General features: G+C 44.4%; 1 protein-coding gene across 1 annotated transcript in view; it reads right to left on the bottom strand.

Moving 5' to 3' along the window:
• Positions 1-13,332, bottom strand: part of LRRC1 (leucine rich repeat containing 1) — a gene marked incomplete at both ends in the record, with an annotated part of 69,638 nt that extends 56,306 nt beyond the window's left edge. Inside the window, one exon of the mRNA XM_080615255.1 lies at positions 13,174-13,332. Within this exon, the coding sequence (XP_080471381.1) occupies positions 13,174-13,332 (159 nt within the window). The remainder of the gene's footprint in view (positions 1-13,173) is intronic.
• Positions 13,333-17,607: the final 4,275 nt, after the last annotated feature.

A 17,607-nucleotide genomic window follows, 5' to 3' on the forward strand; every position in this document is an offset into this window, starting at 1 on the left:
GCCGCAAAAAGGGGCAGTATGACAGGCACCTTACTAGAACACAGGGTAAAAGTACAGTCTTATGAATCTATATTATGACACAACTTTTCAGTCTTGGTTTGACGTCTTATATCAAGATCATAAATCAGGTTTTAAGTGCAGGTTTTGCAACCTCAGCATCAATCTTTCAATATATATTGTGGTTCCTTGTCACAGAAAAATTAAACACAACTGAAATTAATGTGTCTTCCCTCAAAAACACAGGTTCCTTTTAGGAAATAAAAAAGGATAAAGCTTTAAAAAAATTTATATGCACTCAGCAGTCAGAAGATGCACCAGATCTGAATGTGAACATTTCAAGGCATTTTTTGAGTCAGAATGGGGCTCTCTCCCGAGTATTAAAGACCTTAGATAACACAGTTTAAATTGTAGGAGGAAATTAAAAAACCTTTACAATTCCACATTTCTAACTCCCTAAAAACACATTATTACAATTAAAATGGCCGTAAATGGAGGTGGCTTTTACCCTTCTTTGTCCTCACAAGATCTATAACTGCATTTTCCTATCATTAACATTTTTTATCTTCTAAAACAAATGCATTCCTTTTAATAAATATTTATTAATATGACTAAACCAAGAATCCATCAGAAGCTTAGAAACGCACTTAAAGACACTTTTGTGAAAACACAGAGATCCCAATCTTTCCTAACACTATTCAGAATAAATACTCGCCAAAAAGTGTTCCTCAGCCAGCGTGTAGCTGCTAAACTATGACAGTTATAAACATTGATGTTCTACTACAAATCTTCTCGTAAGCAACAGTTGCCCTTGCCTGAGATGCTCTACAACAAGTGAGAAAAGACAGAAGTAACATAGTTAAAAGGCAGAAGGAACATCAAAAAGCTATCAAGAGCTGGACATCCCTAGGAAGGTTTGAGTGCCCTCACCCCACCACGTGTCAGTACTATATATATATATTTATTAAATGCGCAGAGCACATGTGTGCAGCAAACAAAATCAGACAATGTTTAAAAAAAAAAATCCTGTTTCTTTAACTGACTACTTACAAGAAAATTAACTGAGAGCTCTATTTCTAGTTCGCATAACGATTTCTAATGAATGACACCATTTCCTAGATAAAATCAGAAACTGCAGTTACATGAATGGCATTTCTTTGAACTTCTTGCTTTTTTCCCTTTAAACTACATAACTCAATCACTCTTGCAAATTTAATATATCCTACTCCCATTTCAGTAACTATTCTTCCATTATCCAACACACATTGTTAGTGCTCTAAAGCACTACTGGAGAGGCCAGCATCTCCTTTTTGTGCCATATTTGTTTTACCTGTCAAAAAGACCACAGAGAAGAAAGGGAACTAAGAGCTTAATGAACAGAGTTCAACAAATTTTAATATATATATATATGTATATATATAAATATCTGTAATTTATTAAATATACCCCAACCAGAAGCATGTTCCTAATTCGATGTATCAGACACAGTTTAGCCTGTATCTGAAAAGCTCTAAGAGGAATCAAAGTGCAATGGAGCTCTTGGCCAGAGCACCACATCCACCCAGCATGCTGTAATAGCAGGTTTTGATTGCAGACCCGACATCTCTACAAGTATCTTGGCAACACTTTTAATGCTGCTTACTTTAGCCAGCCTAATTAATACTGCTTCAATGAGACAAATAATTCCATGAGCATCAGCACTAAAGCAGCCTACAACTTTCTATTTAGCAGCAATTCCCAACCTTCAATTGAAGCTTTTCCTCCTATCAAAGAATTTACAGAGGTTTCTCTTCTATGGATTTTCTAGAGAACTGGCATATTGAATAGAGGCCTTGTCGCACTGGAAAGCTAACCAAGCCTCTCTTCTCCACCCAGCCACATATTTTAACAAAAAACTTCATTCTGACAAAATTGGGTCGATGTCACACAATGGAAGAAAAAAACAGAGATAAGTGCGTGACTCACTGGAGAGTATAAACAGACAGTGCGATCCCACCGGCCTCATTCTCGTCATTTAAAGAATACCACTACAACTGGCACTCAGTTCTAAAAATAAAAGTTAACAGAATGAAGCCAAACTTGTAGGATAAATAAAACTCAGTATTTTCTCCTGCAAAAGTGGCCAAAACAACTCTTCTCTGGCTTGCTTTCAATGGGTCACTCCTGCAACAAAAAACATTCACGCCTGAGAATCTTGCCTGAATGTTTCAACATCTTCCCTGACGGAGGGGAAAAAAAAAAAAAAGAAAAAAAGGAAACAGATTAAAACAATAGGCAAATGACATAAAAAACACAGGAGGGCACCAATACCTACTTGTGGCTAACGCTGTTTAAGGGGAGGAGACACCTCTCACTGCTAGAGCCTTTCCAGTGCTAGAGACATGTCACACTCCAAGCCCATTTGGCACAGGTAGTATACCCAAATGCTTGCTGTGTTAAGCAAAATGTTTCCATAAAAGGGCTACTACTAGCAGCACAGAGAATTAAAATTAGAACCTTTAAGAAATCCACTGCCTAGTTTTCAAGATGGGCCAGCGTGAGCAGCAGAAATCAGAACAAGAGGGAGAGGAGGAAGAAAATTGCAAATTAACTCCAGTTTCAGGGTTATATTCACACAAGACAGAGATATTTTTATATATCTGTATATGTATTTGGGGGGTTTTTGGTGCAGGCACTGGAGCTGTTGCTGACAAGCTTAAAAATCTGAGTACTTGCTCTTATGTCAAATTTCCCTTAGACACCAATACAGATTTTCAAACATATGCATGCTGCCTCAGCTTTTGAGATTTCTTCTGGAAATTACAGTATTATATTCCAACAGGAATTAAGTAAGCTACCAAGACACAGTATATTAGGTCCTGTTTTTCAAGCACCTTCTATATTCACTTCAACCATTTTCCAAACCTGTAACTTGCCAACTAAAGGATATCAGTGCTTTAGAATTAAAAAGTGACACATGGCAATTTAAACAGTTTAACTCCTAATTGCATCCCTGCTTCAAATCTTACTTCAGGCTCCGTTTTCTTCTCCTATGTTATGAACAAAAATCAGTGGGGAAGCCTTTAATTTACTTGTTCCCTTCCATTCACCAGCTACGGGCCCTCCTTCAGTCACCAGATAAGGGAAATTGCCATCAACCCTTCCCCCACCCTTTTTATACTGCCTCAGAAAGACCTCAAAAATAAAGGCTTTTCTTCAGGCAAACAAAGCAGAAGCTGCAAGTTGATTGTGGTAAGCAAAGCAGTGAACAAGATAATGCATCAGTCTGTGGAATAACCTTGCAGCATGGCTGACACAAATGCTCTCCAGCTCCCCAACAAGGTCCCCAATCACTTGCTTTTGGCCCTCAGAAGTTATTTTTTGTGCCTGCACCATTGCATGGCTTCAGCAAGAGAGCAGGGAAAGACCAACCTTTCTTTAGGCAAACATGCTGCTTGGTGGCCTGGAGACTACAAGGACAACAAGGATTAAATCGCGTAAGGCAGAAGCAGCTCTGAATTTGTAGAAGTCAGCAATAGTCAGCTCTTTGAAAGATCACCCACAGGGCACACTCAGTGCTAAGTTTTACAAGAGGATAGGAGACTTGATGACCTACACTAACCAACTGGTGGGATTTCAGACATTGCTTCTACTCCAAAGTCAGCCAGTGGACATACCAACCTCAAGCTGACAAGAAACACGGCCATGCTTACAGTCAATGCATCCTCCGTTCAACCCTCAAGGCACCCCAGTCAAAAGGCACAACTTGTAAGCAAAAAACTCTTTCTAGGGTGCAGTCCTGTATATTGCTTTTCTTAAAATCCACTCCTGCTACTAGCACTAGTGGGAGCACTGAGGAAAACCAGCACGAGCCCATAAAGCACACACATTCCCCTAGAAGCCCATCCTAAGTAGTTGCACAATGTGACGCTGAGGAAGGTGGATCCTACTGCAGGCTAATGAAGTGTGTAATGAGCTCCCGGCAGACTCCAGCGAAGTCTAGTATGGGCGTTATCAGCCTGGCATCTCCCACAAAGCCTGCTATTGACAGCCATCCAGTCACTTCACTTGGATTCAACTGTGAGCAGGGACATCTAGTGAGGGCTTCACAAATACACATCCCACTTCATTCTTCGGGCCAAACATTCTTTAATTTTGAAATAAGGTACTGAGATACTGAAATGATTGCTGAGGGCAGGGACTAACTCACAGTGCGGCAGAGTCCTGCAGTTGATGACTCTGTATCAATGTGTTACTGGAAGCAGCTGATGGATTTCTCTCAAGCCACAAGAAGATGGAGCAGCAGCCGATGATGGACCACAGTATGCAGACCCTTGCCCGCTTGCTAGGTCACAAGCCAGCAAACAGCTCCACACAGCTGACGTACCCAGTTCTGTCATGTTTCATCCTAACATGTCTCATGGCAAAACCAGAACAGCTACATATTTTTGGCATGGTGAAAGATTGTTTCACATGCCCAAAACAATGTTTGTAGAATATGCTGAAGATGTACTTTGGTTTTGCAGCATCCTAGCTCCAACTTTGTCATCATGAATATTAATGGCTGACAGCATAGGGGCAGACATTCAAGAGGAATTCATACATAACATTAATAAAATCATAGAATGGTTTGGGTTGGAAGGGACCTTAAAGCTCATTCAATTTAAAACCCCTGCCATGGTCAGGGACAGCTTCCACTAGACCATGGTGCTCAAAGCCCCATCCAGCCTGGCCTTGAACACTGCCAGGGATGGGGCAGCCACAGCTTCTCTGGGCAACCTGTGCCCGTGCCTCACCACCCTCACAGCGAGAACTTCTTCCTAACATCTAACCTAAAACCCTCCTGTTTAAGTTTGAACCCAACTAATTACTAGATTTCACATGAGAAAGATCACAGGGGCAAGTACCCTAAACAGACCCAGATGTTGCAACTGCTATCTGCTTTAAAGCCCAATAGGAAGGATCAGCCAGGCAGGAGAACTAGGGAAGGGTCTACAGGAGACAAAGCAAAAATGACAACCAATGCTTCACCAAAGCTGGCATTCAATATCTACCTGCTACATTTATGGCCTCTGTTTTCAAAGTGCCTGCCATTTTCTGATCTATAGTCAATGATGGGCCAGTTGCAGGTCCTAGTCTTGGTTATTATCATCCATTTTAAAAAACAAAGAAGCAACTATCCACACTCAAAAACCAATACACTGCGGCACTGAATCAAAACAATGCTCTACCGAGTGATGCACTGAATAGGTTTCCTGGCAGGCCAGGATTTACTTTCTCTTTTATGTCGATTAAGCAGAGGTAACCAAGGTTAAAGAGCACTTGATGCCATAACCACTAAGAGTGCTGGGAGAGACTAGCTCTGCCTTGGCGAAAGAACAGAAAACATCTGCTACAACAAAATATGGATTCATTGCAGCTAAATGCATTTGCCATTTGGAGAAACAAACAAAAAAAATCCACAAAAAAAAAACAAAACCACATTTAATCTCACTAATGAATTGTTAGCATGCATTTTTCCAGTATACAAGATTGTTGGCAGGAGGTAACATCTTTTTTTAGATCAACTGATATAATTAGAAAAATAACTATGTAGAATCATAAAATTTATTTTAGAGCTACAGATGTATAACCTCTGCACTCAAACCTTGTCTCATCTGTGTACATCACACAGAGAGATGGGGATGCTACCAATTCACTACAACAATACACCTCTTTGATAACTTAAAAGTATTGAAACATAACCACCTAATTACTTTCTTCCAGCTGAGGTCAAAATCAGTAAAACTCAGCCGTTACTACAGAAAAATCTGCCATTAGAAAATACTTGAAACCGAGCAGGCTGCACAACCTTTTGAACAATCTCAGGGGCATTTACAGGGAAGTCAGACTTTGCAGGGGACACCACACTAAGTTCTCCCTGCGCTCCCATCAGATTGTGGTCTTTCAAATTTGATGTCAAAAGGTGTGCTATTTTCTTCAAGTCTTAAGCAATACAACACAGAATCTGGAAGCTAGCAGAAAAACTAATAAATAACAAACTTATTTGGAGCCTTCAACACAGCGTTCTGTGTTTAAAGGAACGTTAATATAAGGTTGCTTCTCTACAAACCATTATTTATTTTAATAATTCGAGCTTGTGTTGCACACTAGTACTAATTGCTATGCTCACAAAAGCTTTTTACAAAAGGTAAGTAGTCTTAAGACACTGACGTTGTAAAGCTGCAGGCATCAGAAACTATTGCACATAGCATTTGTCATACTGAAAAAAAAATCTTAAACTTTCAGTAAAACTACTTTCACTGAGTGCTTACAGTTTACTTCAGTTCCACACAGTGGCATAGTTCTCTCTGATATTAACTGAAAGTACATGCTTGTTCAAATCATACAGCGGTATTTCTTCAAGGATTTACAGCAAGATGTGCAAAAACATCATGACACTATCAATGTTAAAAATAAAATGTAATTGAACATTTGAGGGTGAGTAAACAGTGAAAAACATGACAATTCTATTTGCACCATTAAAAACATCAAAACTAAAGACAAGTAAAATCCTTGATATTCCCCCTACAGAATCACAGAACAATTGAGGTTGGAAGGGACCTCTGGAGATCATCTAGTCCATCCAAACTCCCTGCTCATAGCATAAGTCACTTAGAACAGGTCACCTGGCACCATATCCAATCAGGTTTTGAGCATCAACTTGCCTCCTTGATTACCTGTGTTAGGAAGTCACCAATGCACTACAGAAAACTCCTGGATTGCTTATGCCTTGTTGTGCTGTCCTTCCAGCAAGTGTCAGGGTGGTTCAGTACCCACATGAGAACCTGGGCCTGGGAACATGAAGCTTCTTCCAGTTATCTAAAGAAGGCATCATCTACTACTTCTTCCTGACCAGGCAGTTTACAGCAGACACCCAAAACAATGTCAACCACTAATCCCAACCTGCTCTCAACTGGCCCATCATCCATTCCAAGGCAAAGCTTCACACATCCCTGCTGCACTCTCACATGAGGGGAAACCCCCCATCTTCACCTTCCTGGCCTGTTCGTAAAGAGCCATGTATTCATCCATGGCAGCACTCCAGTCACATGAGATATCCCACCATGTCTCTATGACCCCAATGAGATCTATACACTTTAAAAATCAAAATAAAGCTTCTAGATATTCACATCCGAAGAAGGGATGGTTACAACCTGTAAGCACAAATTTAAAGAGCGGTACAGCATGATAAAATCTCTTTCCACAGCAGATTACTGGCCACTGACCAAGCAAGAATCCTTCAGGTTTATGATTGCATAATGGCAGAAACTATGGTAGAACAGTGAAATTTAGTCTAGAATGTTTGGTTTGGTTTTTTTCCTGAGAAAGAGGTGTGGCATGGGAAGAACAAAAGGACTGTTTCTTAAGGAGCTTTCACCAGATTTTGTTATGATAACAGCACCCTGGATTTCAACATCACACATAATAAAGAGATAGACACTGCTTAAGCCAAATGCCAAGCAGCATCACCACACCATCCACTTCCCCAGCACAGTAAGTGGGGCACAGGAGGAGGCCAGGGTTCACCAAGCCTGTCGGGAAAGGGGTCTCACATCAATCAACCCTACAGAGAAGCTTTAGCATGTAACACCAAGAAGAAAAATTTCAGATGACAGGTACAATCTGTAAACTCAAACACAGAAGTGAAATGATTCAGAATTGCATCAGATCAGGTTTACAAACACTGCATAAAAATCATTCCCAAAAGAAGGAAGAGTTGAGCAGTCTCTTAAACTAAACTAAGTGCAGACACAAAATTTGATATGGGTTTTTCTTTTTGTCACTGGAGTTTGCACATAAACAACATCTGCAATAAGTCTCATGGGAAAGTGGTCTTTATCCTTTGAGTAAAACAACTGAGCAGCAGCAAGAAAAACAGCAGCAAAACAAGAGTTAGAACTACTTCCACCATCCACCAATGCAATGAATGCTAGGGACTTAATATAAAAGCCAAAATAGAACATTGTACTCAAAGGTTCGTAAGATATTTCTATTTTTTTACCAGTGGAAAAAAAAAAAAATAAATGCCAAGATCCAGTTTTGTACTGCAAATTCCATGTACAGGGAAATTAAGTTAACAGGGTGTATTGGCCCTTAAATTCTAATGTGCATGAGTAGGAAACAACATTTCAGCAACTACAGACCGACCTATAGAATTGAAAGCATTTTATTTTTATCTGATGCTTTTCATTAGAGAAGCTATTGAAATGCATCGTGCAGAATGTGTTATTTTCTTCTATCAAAGCAATTTGCCAGAAAGCCTACTCTTTGGTTGAGTAGAGTTTTTGACATGTAGCAAATGACATACTACACATTACAGCTTGAATTGAAAAAGCGCTCAAGTTTTCACTCCTGAGGAAAATAAAAATGGTCCAGGTTTAGAAAAAAAACCCCACAAGCTACATTTTTAAGCCACTCTGTGCACACTGGTGACCACATACTGTGTTTTTTTCCAATCAAATCAGATACACTAAATATTTAACAGAAGGCACTCAGGATCCAACACAGGAGAATCAATTATTTACGCAAGTTAAGAGCCACACTCCACCACTGGCCCTATACAAAGCCCTTCCTTTTGAGACTGAAGGGTGCAGCTCTTTAATTTGTCTTGTAAAGCAGAAGTGGTGAGAAGCATGCTGACAGCTAGAAACTGCTGTTCTGTGGGAAAACAGCCTCATCTGCCAAGAACGGCTAAGAGAGACCTCAATATTGTGGAAAACCACTAGCAGCTTAGTAGTACAGAGCCTGCTCCTCCAGCACATCCCACCAGGCCGGCTTATCAGACAGGAAGGGCAAGAGCAGAAAAGGAAACCTGGGAGGCAGCAGAAAGGAATGGGAAAGAGCAGAGCACAAAGAACAGAAAAGGAAAAAGTGTTTGCAAGGGCAGTCAAGAATCCAGCACAGAGAACAAGAGAGGAAGCAAAGAATCAGAAGCACAGACAGAGCACTTTAAGCCAGAGGAAGTAAGCAAGATCCTGGGATGTCAGGACGGGGGAGGATGGGAAAGTATGAACACACAGGGCAAAGAGTCCAAGACAACAGCGGTGACAACAGCGAAAAGTCACTGTCAGCATAAGCTCTCCATCACATAACTGGAGAAAGGAGAGAAGAAGGGATCAAGGAATCCAGCTGAGCAGTTAAGGAGACATGGCAAAAGAACTGGTGTATCGACATGGGAAAACAAAAGGATCCCTGTGCAGTAGCAAAATGATACAACAAAGATTCTAAGATACTGTACAGATATAAATTATTAACCTGACAGGTTGACAGGTATAGCTTGGGGGGGAGGGAAAGGTATTTGTAGGGAAAGGGGGGTCAGAGAAACAGAACTGTTTTCCAGGTGCACATAGGCATTAATACATAAGACAGCAAACAAGGGGAGGAGTGGAAATAATCAGGGCAAAGATATCTCCCTCTGCTTCTTGGACATTTCAGATGTTTTCCAGATAAATCCTTCCTATCCCTCTTCCCTTGGAAAAAAAAGGTGAAGAATTCTGCCATACTTTGCATCAGCCAACACAAAAATAAAACCAACAAAGTAATTATTTCAAAATAATTCAGGTGCATTTCTTGTTCCTCAGGGTCCTTCAGATGACTCTCAGAACATTCAACACAGCAATGCTGCTGGGTCTTTCTTGCCAGTCCTTCCCCATTGAGGTGCTACAGCAATTCTTTAAGTTGTCTTCCATCTTTTGAGAGGACTTCTGTGTATGTTTGTTCAGTAACACCTTAACATACGCCATGCTCTGCTGTCCTCCAGAACAACAGAGGTTTTAAGTACGCTAGCAAAGACTGCAGATTAAACAATGCCTAAGACTACTTCTGTACCTCAAACTGGAGGTTTTAGGGTGTATTAACATGCATTCTTCTACTGGTGTATTGGAGCAAAACTACCAAAGAACACCTTACATTGCTACTTAAGAGAAATGGGGGCAGGGAGAAACAGGGAATTGGGGGTAAGCATGTGTATCCGACACAAACTTCCCCAAGTTTCAACTTGAGAGAAAGACAGCGAGTCTGTGTACTCCATCATGACACCTGCTGATACGCATCTGCCTCAGAAGGCTTTCAGATTTGAAAGGAAGAAAAAAAATTGTGCAAGTGGAAGGAAAGCAGACGTCTGGAGATAAAGGCATGCCACAGAGTCGCCACATGGCAAAGCTGGAAAAAGAACTAACCTGTATCTGCTTGGTCTCAGAAAAGTACTACAAGACCTTCAGCCTGCTGTAACAGCCCTTTCAGACCGCACCTGCCCACACTGGGAAGATAAGGTCTCATCTATCAGCACGTAGAACAAAGCAGGGCAGTAGAGTTGGGGTTTTCCTTGTCCATCCAACTACAGCAACTTCTGCTGCATCTCATGCAGTCTTTGGGGTGATTCTTCACTTTTACAATAGAAATTTTCTAAGAAGGATCACAGTCATCCCAGTGACATGAACACCTTATCATTGTTATGGGATATATCATGGCATCAGCGCAGCCCACAGATGATTCACCAGGAATCGGCATGGAGGACTTCATCAAGTATGGGAAAACATCTAACTAACCAGACACCAAGAGTTAAACAAGTCTCCCAACTTGCTTAGGCCTGAACCAAGCCAATAAATAGTTTGACTTTGTGTTACTGCCTTTATGCACATAGAGAATAAACTTCATGGAGGTAAGACTAACATAATACACTACATTAGATTAAGGGCGTAACGACCACTAAGATCTATGCTGACCTAAACAGTTTGTTAATTATATGCCCTAATGATCTCCCTTGTGTTTTCTCTGCAAGAGGTATGCTGTACCCCAGCTTTCTGTACTTTGCATCAGCATTACCTTTTTAATATAAAGGGGAATGAACAGCACACTCTGTAACTACCTTCCACAGAGAGATCTTCTGCTATGCTCCTGAGCCTGATTCCTATAGTTGAACTTTTAAAACTATTTGCTGGTAGAAACATCAAACAGGGCTCTTCCTATTCATTTCCACCTTCAGTAGATTAGTTTCACATCCAGGACTGCAGCTATATGTACCAGAAAACCCTACAGTCAACACTTATCTGAGACAATGGCACTATATTCCATTTATCAGAAACCATTAATAAGGAACTGACAAGGAAAGTTCACAGGTCTCTGCAGGAAGCCCCAACAAAAATGCCTTCCTGCATTGCTGACAAGGCACAAAGTACTCAGAACAGATACTACAAGTATGTTTCTGCGGTTGTCTTTCATTGGATTCCTCCTAGTCCAGCTAAAATCCCACAAACATCTTCCTACAGTATATTTAGGCACTCCTGTAATTTGATCCATGCACATAAGGGAACAAATCTTCTAAGTTCAACTTTTGCTTGATTCCACTGCAGTGCCAAGGAGCCTGGTCTGCCCTTTCTTTTATTACCCCCTCAGATATTTTTTACATGTACATGACTTAATTATGCAAGCAATGGGAAGAAGCGGTCTTTTTAGCCATCACAGGACAACACAAGGTGATTTCATGTATTACAGTTCAAGGAAGAGGAGAAACGATGAATAGTTGCACTCTGTTTACAGAAATAGACGCCATATAATACCATGAACAAGGGACAACATCTTTACTTTTGCAAACAGCAGACAGTTTATGGTATTAAGCAGATTTATTATTAAAAAACAAACCCAAACAGAAAGCCATAGGTCTCAACAGGATTTCAAGCATGAGCACATTCAATACCCCTGCAATAAGAACTGTATGAGCCTGAAAGCCAACACTAAGAAGAAAAGTCTAGTACAAAGAAACTCCTGAGTCTGATCTGTGCACAAAGCCAGCAGAAACTGCTGGAAGTAAAAACAGCACCCACACGGAGGCTGTGTAAACCAGTTTTGCTCTACTTCAGAAGGATAAAGAGCTCAGTCACAAGATGCAAACCTGCACTCAAGGTTTTCCAGACGAAAAAGCCAAATTTAATACATCAGTTCAACTGAACATCTTCACTACTGTCTATAGGAAAACTCCTCCACCATGATTAGTCTCACCATGCAGAGTGAAAGCACAGTTTATGTGAGTGAACTTAGTAAGACTGTTTAAGTTTTGGTATGAACAGACCAACTTTGATTCAGGTGGAAACAAAGGTGCTTTTGAAAAATCTTTCTGGCTACTGAGTTCAGACTCCTGGATTCCAAGTTAGTGAGAAGAATTCACACTCTTTAAAGGTGCAACTTCCAGGTAACACTTTCCCTCCAGTGTCAAACTCTACCAACCACAACTCACAAAGGCTTTTGAGGTGACCAAAGTTTAAAGAGGAAACACTGGAAAATGCCCGTGCTTCATCAAGTCAGGAGTCAAGCACGCCTCCCACTCCCGCCGTATCCATGGAGGCGAGCAGTGCCTCGGTGGAATCGCTGGGATGGAGTTCCTCTAGCAAAGCCAGCAAGTGCCAGCCAGTAAGACATGCTGGCGAGTACCACCTCCATGTCTCAAAACCACGCTGAACTGAAAGTGAATTCTCCTTTGACAGTACAAGCAAAAGAGTACTACGCACAAAAACCCGGCTACATGTTTCATGCAAGAAGCGAAACACTGACAACTGCGCAGGACGTACACAGAGCGAAAGAAAAACTTTATTCGTCTCTCGTGTTCTGCATGACAAAGTCTCCAGGAACGGAAGGCAGGAACGGGAATGCTGTTACCTGCTAGAGGCTTTTGTTTTTCCCATACAGGGCAGATAGCATCTATCGAAAAGGGAAAAAAGGGGAGGGTTTAATACCCTCCAAGGTCTTGCAATTCCAATGACGTGAATGTTAATCACAACATACATGCACATCCTATGACTCCGGTCCTATGCCCTCCGCCCTCCGAACAGCACTTTTCCTCCGGCCAGAGGCGGAGCTCCTGGTTTTGCCCGTGAAAGCCCATTCACCACCAGTCAACGGTGAAATGCCAAACGCTAACCCGAGACTCCGGCCCTTGCTTTAACTCCCGCGGTTACTACCGCAGGCGGACGCACTCAGCCGCCCCGCGCCGCGCGTCCCGGAGCCCCTCACCCCGCAGCTGCGGGGCGGGCGCGGGGCCACCTCGTCCCACCGGCGCCGGGCCGGGGAGCTCGGCGGGCACCTGCCGGGGCGGCTCACCTGCGCCCCCCGCCCCGTGCGGCAGCGACGCCGGGCTGGGGCCGGAGCCCGCTGCCCGCTCACCTTGGGCAGCTCGCGGAGCTGGTTGGCGTCCAGCAGGAGCTCCTCCAGGCTGCGGCTGTAGCGGTAGATCTCCTCGGGCACGGCGGCCAGCGAGCAGTGCCGCTTGTCGATGGACTCCACATGGCGGTTGCACCGCCACAGCGGGATGCAGTGGAACATCGCCCCGCCAGGGAGGGGGGGCAGGCCGGGCCGCCGGGGGCCGCGGGGCGGGCGGCACTGCCGCTCTCCGCCGCCCGCTCCTCCCCGCCGGCCGCAGGAGCCGCTGCCCGCTCCGCCGCCGCGCAGCGCGGGTCCCGGGGAGCCGCCGGCGCCAACCCGCATCCAGCGCGCCGCGGGCGGCGGCGGGAAGCGGCCCCGGGCGAGCGCGGCGGCCCCGGGAGAACAATAGGCAGGAGCCGGAGCGCGGCGGGGCGGGGGGCGCCCCCCTACTGCTCCTCGGCGGGCCGCTGCCCTCCCCGCAGCCGCATCGCGGGCCGTCGGGCGCAGCGCTGCTGGTGGCCGCCGCGCCTTCCCGCGCCTGACCCGGAACACGGCAGCCGCTCCCCCGTCGTGCCTCTCTCCCCTCCCCTCCTCCCCCGTCCCGGCTGACATCAGCGGGGCCGGGCCCTGCCGCCCCGCCCCGGGCTCGGACCCAGCCCCAGCCCCGGCCCCGGGGCGCGTGGGGAGGCGGCCGGTCACCCGCGCCCACAGCGGCGCCTCCTCGGGCCGGGCCGGGCGCCGCTGCAACTTCGTGCCACGGAGAAAGGCGCTCCGGCACGGGGTTTGCCTAGGCTGGAGGGGCACAGGCACGCCCGAGGGCAGCGCGCTCCGCTCCGCCACACCGCGCCAGGGGGCTCCCTGCTGCTCTCCCTTGGCCGGGTTTGCCGTCGGTGCGGGCGGTGGTGCGGGGTCTGCTCTGGGCCAGGCGATGTGAGAGGGTGTGAAATGACTGGGGATGCCGTGAAGCGTTACCAACTTCTAGAACTGCTGCTCCTTACCTGAGATGTTCGCAAACATCTCACCGAGCCGGAGTGTGTGCAGGCTACACTAACGCCTTCCCTTCAGTTGCTGGAACGCAACTCCAGCTGGAAAGTAAAGTAATAAAATGTACGGAATGCTGTCTAGGTACCATGGCCGTGGATGGTGTTTTCATCTCAAGCTACATTGCTGTGGCATACGAAAAAATCAATACACTCTCCTCAAGGCTTTCTGAATAAGTTGTTGATTGTTTTTTCTAAATCCACTTCCAAAAGGGCTGATTGTAAGGTCAGAAGGGTGAGGGAAGGTAAACACACCGGCAGGCTGCCTCCTCTCCGCCTGTGCCGGCCGGCTCCAGGCGCCAGGAGCCCTACTCCTCGTACCAATGTGAGCGGAGCAGCGTGCGGAGCCTCGGCGACAAAACACGGTCTCGGAGGCGCTCGTCCTTCTGGTTGCATAACAGCAATTTTGTAATCCGCGCAGTGACATAAAATACTTCTGAAAGCAGGCACTGAGCATCAGAGCTGCTCTCCGAATACTGCTAATTTCTTGCATAATTATGACTGGTTGCATATACAGGAATAGGGAGAGATTATTGTAGTCATCTGTGTTCTTTAATCCTTGCAAGGTACTGACAACACCTAATCTTATACATTTTCAATTCATTTATTGTTGTTGTTTCTTAAATCAGCTGATAAATCTTGCAAGCTACACGTGTTTAATTTGTGTGAGAATTGCAGTGATCTGACTGGTTTTTGGTTTTAAAAAGGACATTTTAGGAGCTGTTACTCTTTGCTGACCTTCAAAACAAGAAACTTTAAAAATGTTGCCATCTTCTTGTAGGTACCAATAGCTTCTTCCTTCAATCAATATATCCAGTAATTTCAAAAAACCAACGTGTCTAAATAAAGTATGCAAATAAATCTGCTAACCCATGGGGAAGGAACTGTAAATATTGCTGACCTGATAACCAGCAAACTGGTTTTCTATAAAAGCCACAGAAAATGATCTGACTTCTGACCACATCATGACTAAAATGTGTGTTGGACTGAAGTGTCAGCATTTTACCTCAGAGGACTGGGTTTTCAATCTCATTTTCGTCCACTACAAGTATAGGATGTGTTTCTAGCACATTCGAAATTAAAGCTGTGATTGACTATTTTCATCCTGCACTGGAAGGGAAGATCATCACCCAAGGCAGGGCTTGGAGGTTAGGGTTTTTTAGATATCTACAATGTTTTGAGGGAAAGACTCCCTCAGCTCCTGCAGCACCCATGGAGCATTCATAAATGTATTCACATGTGCTTGAAAGGAACCAGCCTTCCCTGCCCCAGGGCAGGACATTAGGTAACTCCAAGACAGGAGAAAACCAAACAAATGTGTTGAGCACTGGCACAGAGCCTGGCAAAGGCAGGGATCCAGGAGGCTGTGTCTTGCAGACCCTAGAGGTGGAGATGAGGACCATCTCCATCACTCTTAGAGGGTCCTAGCCAGTGGCCAACACTTCTTCCAGCTGCTGGTTCTCTCTGAAGGCAAGCAGAAGGGATAGGTTCAGAAAATCAAGCTTCTCATGGCAGCTCTGACACAAGAAGTCTTGAACCAGACACAGGGAACACAGTGGTCTCAGCAGAGACCTACAGAGATCTGCTACCAAGATTGCCTTCCCTAAATTCAGTGACCATTGCAGCTCCTCGGTGCCTTTATTCCTAGGGAACCTTCTGGAGAAGTGGGACTTCAGGGGAGCCACGCAGCAGGGCACATGCACAAAGGAGAGCTGTGGTTGACTGCCCCCAGTGTACATAGGACATGCAGTCCTATATGGAACTATGTCTTCGGGATGCGGTGGCACCAAAGCATTTGAAATTGAAGAACAATGTGACTTGCTTAGTTGCATTTAGAGGATGAATGGGTTGACTCCTGAACTCCAGCTCTTAAGAACAGGCTTTTGAGTGGAACTTCAGGACTTCCTATGCACCTTCTGCTCAGCTGGAAGCATCCACATTGTCCCACAGCTGAGTCTGACACTAGGCAGGAGCGCTGGCAGTGGCCTCTTTGGAGGGACTTCATGCCAGCTTGTAGTGCTCTCTGTCCCACCATCCTCTGTGCTGTTTGGGCGAAATGCCCAGCGTACCCTCCCCACAGAGAGGGTTTCACATCCCAGTATCCCAATCTGACTCAGAGGCTTGTAAACAGTTTGAGCCCTTCTTGCATCTCACAGACACGAAGTTTGGCATGAGGTGTCACTTCTGCAGATGCTGTCACGTGTGTCATGACTATGTCTCACTGTGACAAGTCTAGACAGTAACAGGAAGGTGACAGTGACTATTGGATGAGTCTGTGAACTTTAATATTGGATGAGGCAAACTATTTGCATATTTCTCATGAGTGTCAGGGAATCCAGGGGACAGAGTGACAGCAAGAGAGCTTAATACTTATTAATAAGATCTGCCTTCACAAACTGACACTGGATATAAGGATGAAGAGCCTTTTCCTTTCCTGTGAGATGAACAGCTACTGTCACAGAGTCTCTGATAAAATCCTTAGGAAGATATAGCCTGAGGCTATGGTACGGAAATAGGCAGCAAGGAGGCCAAAAGGCAACAGCCTTTGTTGAGGAACTAGTATTCTCACAGTAAAAAGCATCATCCTGAGCAAGTAAACCTGTTCAGCTATGGTCTGTGTAATGAGTTACTAGTCTATATTGTTCTGCTGCACTAAGAAATGGCAACAATAAAAATCCCTTCCCTAATCCTAGAAGAGACCAACTCTGTATTCTGTGTGGCCAGAAGACTGATCTCAAGTCGGGGCAAATTTTGGTAGAAGTCTTTGAAAAGGGTCAGGAAAAAAGAACTGAGATACAATAGAGTAACTGGAAGCTATAACCAGGCATGCAGCAGTAGGTGTGAGCAAGCAGAGGAAGACAGCAAATTGCCAGGGCTTAGACTAACACGTACAAGACACTCCTCTTACTTGGGGCAACTCTCCCCCATGAGTAGAAGTATTGTCCTCTCTGACAGCAGCAGTCCCGCTGCCTTACACATTTCCTTGGTGAGCCAAAGTGTGGCTAATGTGCAGAAGGAAATAAGGTCTGATGCTCTCCCAGTTCTGCAGGGGATTACCTGTCTCCAAACTGCCATTTGATAGGTCTGGTTTGCCTTTATTTTCTTATTGAGCTTTGTTTACATCTTTCAATTTCTATTCCCCCTCCTCCCCTTTTAGTACTTCTAAAAATATTTCAGTACTTTAGTACTTTTATATATTGATTGGCTGAATTTTAGTTCCTTGGGACAAATCAATATTATGTTTAAGCCTCTGCCAGCAATGCCAGAAGCCTTTGAGCTGTATGAAATCTGTAAAAAGAGTAATGCCACTACCTCTTTTGTGAGAGCAGTGAAGGAGTGTAGAGAGTAGCCTTGTGCTTCTTTCCTGATAGGCCACTTTCTTTGGGACAAGGTCAGACTTCTACCAACTCTGCTT

The sequence above is a fragment of the Psittacula echo genome (genome assembly GCF_963264785.1).
Source record: "Psittacula echo genome assembly, chromosome: 4".
NCBI lineage: Eukaryota > Metazoa > Chordata > Aves > Psittaciformes > Psittacidae > Psittacula > Psittacula echo.